This window comes from Penaeus monodon, chromosome 15, assembly GCF_015228065.2.
Source record: "Penaeus monodon isolate SGIC_2016 chromosome 15, NSTDA_Pmon_1, whole genome shotgun sequence".
Taxonomy (NCBI): Eukaryota; Metazoa; Arthropoda; class Malacostraca; order Decapoda; family Penaeidae; genus Penaeus; species Penaeus monodon.
In genome coordinates this window covers 36,074,430-36,076,842 of record NC_051400.1, presented here as the reverse complement: position 1 = coordinate 36,076,842, position 2,413 = coordinate 36,074,430, and the positions used below count along the sequence as shown (strand labels likewise).

Genomic DNA, 2,413 nt, shown 5'->3' with positions numbered 1-2,413 from the left:
CAGATTAAACTAACGTTTAGCTACCGTAAACTGGCCAGAAAATATTGTTCATTGCACATATATTCTCATTAAGAAACACTTTAGTCCTGAAAGTGTTATTCACAACCGATATGTGAAAATTCCCGTCCATTCTGTGCGAAGGTTGAGCAGTGTTCTTGGACCATCCGAAGATATTTCCTGTTATGCGATGTAAAATTCAAATGTGAATTTGCAGCAAGAGAAATTACAATCTGTAGACGGTCTCTGTCCAAATCACCTTCAGAACTCAAGGCCACCTCTTCCTGGTGTCGAAAGATTCAATTTCCACTCACTGTCCTCTCTCCTACCCTTCCAGGACCTCTGGCTTCGACATCGGCTCCCGAACCCGTGTGCCGGGCACCGCCTCCGGCAGCGGTCTTCCAGTCACTCCTAGCGGTTCTCAACCTTTCGTCAACAACCAGCCCATCCTGGCTCCACCGGCCAACTTCGGAAACCAGCCTGCGCCGCCCTTCAACCACAGGACCATCCGTCGACGTGGCTTTTTCGGCCCCGGGAGAACCTTTTTCAATAACTGGCAATAAGGAGTCAGCCTGCTGGGGTTTGTCCATCGTTCTCCTCTGCAAGGATGTGTATGCTCGCCATGCAGTACCTCTCTTGGGAGTGTCTTCCAAAACAAAAAAAACAGTGAGCAGATTTCATGGATGGCCTTGGGACACATACAACACTTTGCAGGGTCACGCAAAGTGTGTGCATGTTGTGGTGCCTATACAGATACATTTATGATGTAACTTACATATACACACGATGAGGTCTGCCCTTTGAAAAATTACTGTTAATTATCTCCGGTCTCTCTACTCGTTCACTTTCGATGCAAGACTTGATCATATGTGTTGCTCAGCTATCTCACATTACTAGGTTATAATAGCTACGTCTTCCAAACTACACGGGGTCGATTTCGCAAACTGTCCGAAAGAAATTGGAAAGAAGCTTTTCTTCTATGCTTATCAAAAATACTTACAAAAATCAGGTACAAACTATTTATATTTGTAAAGGATGTATTATTTTTGTTCTCCTTTTTGTTCCTTTCGTCCCATAATGAAATGAACAATGAACAAAGCTCCCTGAATGAAGTACTGCCAAACGGCTTCATACTACTGTCACCTCAGATGTAAAGGAACAATTTCTTTTACAGAGGCATTAGGGCTTGAGTGTGAGAAATTCAGTAGAATTCCTGTTTTGCATTAATCAAAAATAATAGGCAAGCTTTCAGTTAAAGTACAATTTACACCAAGAAAAAAAAATATAACAATAACCTACAACCTCAGAGCTTGTAATGCATAGGGAAATAAATAAATATGTAGAGAATAATAGGAGAATAATCCATCAGCTTTAATGTTCTTTTATAGGAAAGTATAATAAAGTATATGAAACATTATACAGTTTTCTTATTTAACATTTCGGTAGAATGATGGCCATCCGGAAAAAAAATATCCAAGGTTTTGAAAAAGACATTGTTAATTAATTTCAATCCCAAGTTGTTTTTCGAATAATACAATGAAAAATCACAAGGGATAGAATGTTTACATCCTGCCAAGAACTAACAGAATACCATTACGAATAAGTTTTAATAAGACTACGTGTCGTAAGAAAACTCAAAATAGGTCAATTCGTCAAAACAGTAACATTTGGTGTATTTATCTGAAGTTGATTAGTGTGTTTACGTACTCTCCCTGCTAGGAAATGATGCCAAACTCGATCATTTCATCCAGCATGTCGAATAACCTGGACTTGAGCAGGCCATCCTCCCTCTGGCTCATGTCTAACAGGACCTTCTGACGATCCTTCATAAACTTCTCCATGTCTTCATCCGACTTGACATCGAAGTCAATGACGTCCTCGTCCTCGCTCAGCACAATAGGGATGAGCATCATGCCGGATAAGCACCCGAACAGCATCTTGCCCCTGAACTCAGCGCGGAGCTGGTCGATGCTGAAGGGCTGCCCAAAGCCCCCGGTGGACATGACGTGGCAGAAGGCGTCATGGTAGACCTTCAAGAACTCCTCCAGGTTCTGCTGGCGCACCGGCCCGTTGAAGCTCGAGTAGAGGAAGTAGTTGAGGTCAAGCGCAGGCGAGACCTTCCTCACCACCTGCAGGTCAACCAACATGACCTGCACAGGAGAGTCGGAGTCATCATACCTGAGGGAGGGGGACCAGGAAACAGTTCTTACTTCATCATCTGGTTAAACTAGGAATTTTAGCCGAGTGAAGATGCGCCATAAAAAAATAGTACATCTAATGCATGCATTCAAATAGCATAGGTCGTCTTTAAAGCAAACCGAGGAATATACATTAAACAAATGTATAATATAAAGCGATACAGAGAAAGAAACTCTAAAGACCTCTTTTTCTGACCTCGATTGCAAAAAACTAGCTG

General features: G+C 42.2%; 2 protein-coding genes across 2 annotated transcripts in view; one reads left to right on the top strand and one right to left on the bottom strand.

Moving 5' to 3' along the window:
• LOC119582346 overlaps nucleotides 1-1,414 on the top strand; it is a 14,798-nt gene extending 13,384 nt beyond the window's left edge. The window contains exon 8 of the mRNA XM_037930562.1: nucleotides 335-1,414. Within this exon, the coding sequence (XP_037786490.1) occupies nucleotides 335-560 (226 nt within the window). The 3' untranslated portion in view covers nucleotides 561-1,414. The remainder of the gene's footprint in view (nucleotides 1-334) is intronic.
• LOC119581997 overlaps nucleotides 1,338-2,413 on the bottom strand; it is a gene marked incomplete at its 5' end in the record, with an annotated part of 8,048 nt that continues 6,972 nt past the window's right edge. Inside the window, 1 exon segment of the mRNA XM_037930193.1 lies at nucleotides 1,338-2,175. Within this exon segment, the coding sequence (XP_037786121.1) occupies nucleotides 1,713-2,175 (463 nt within the window).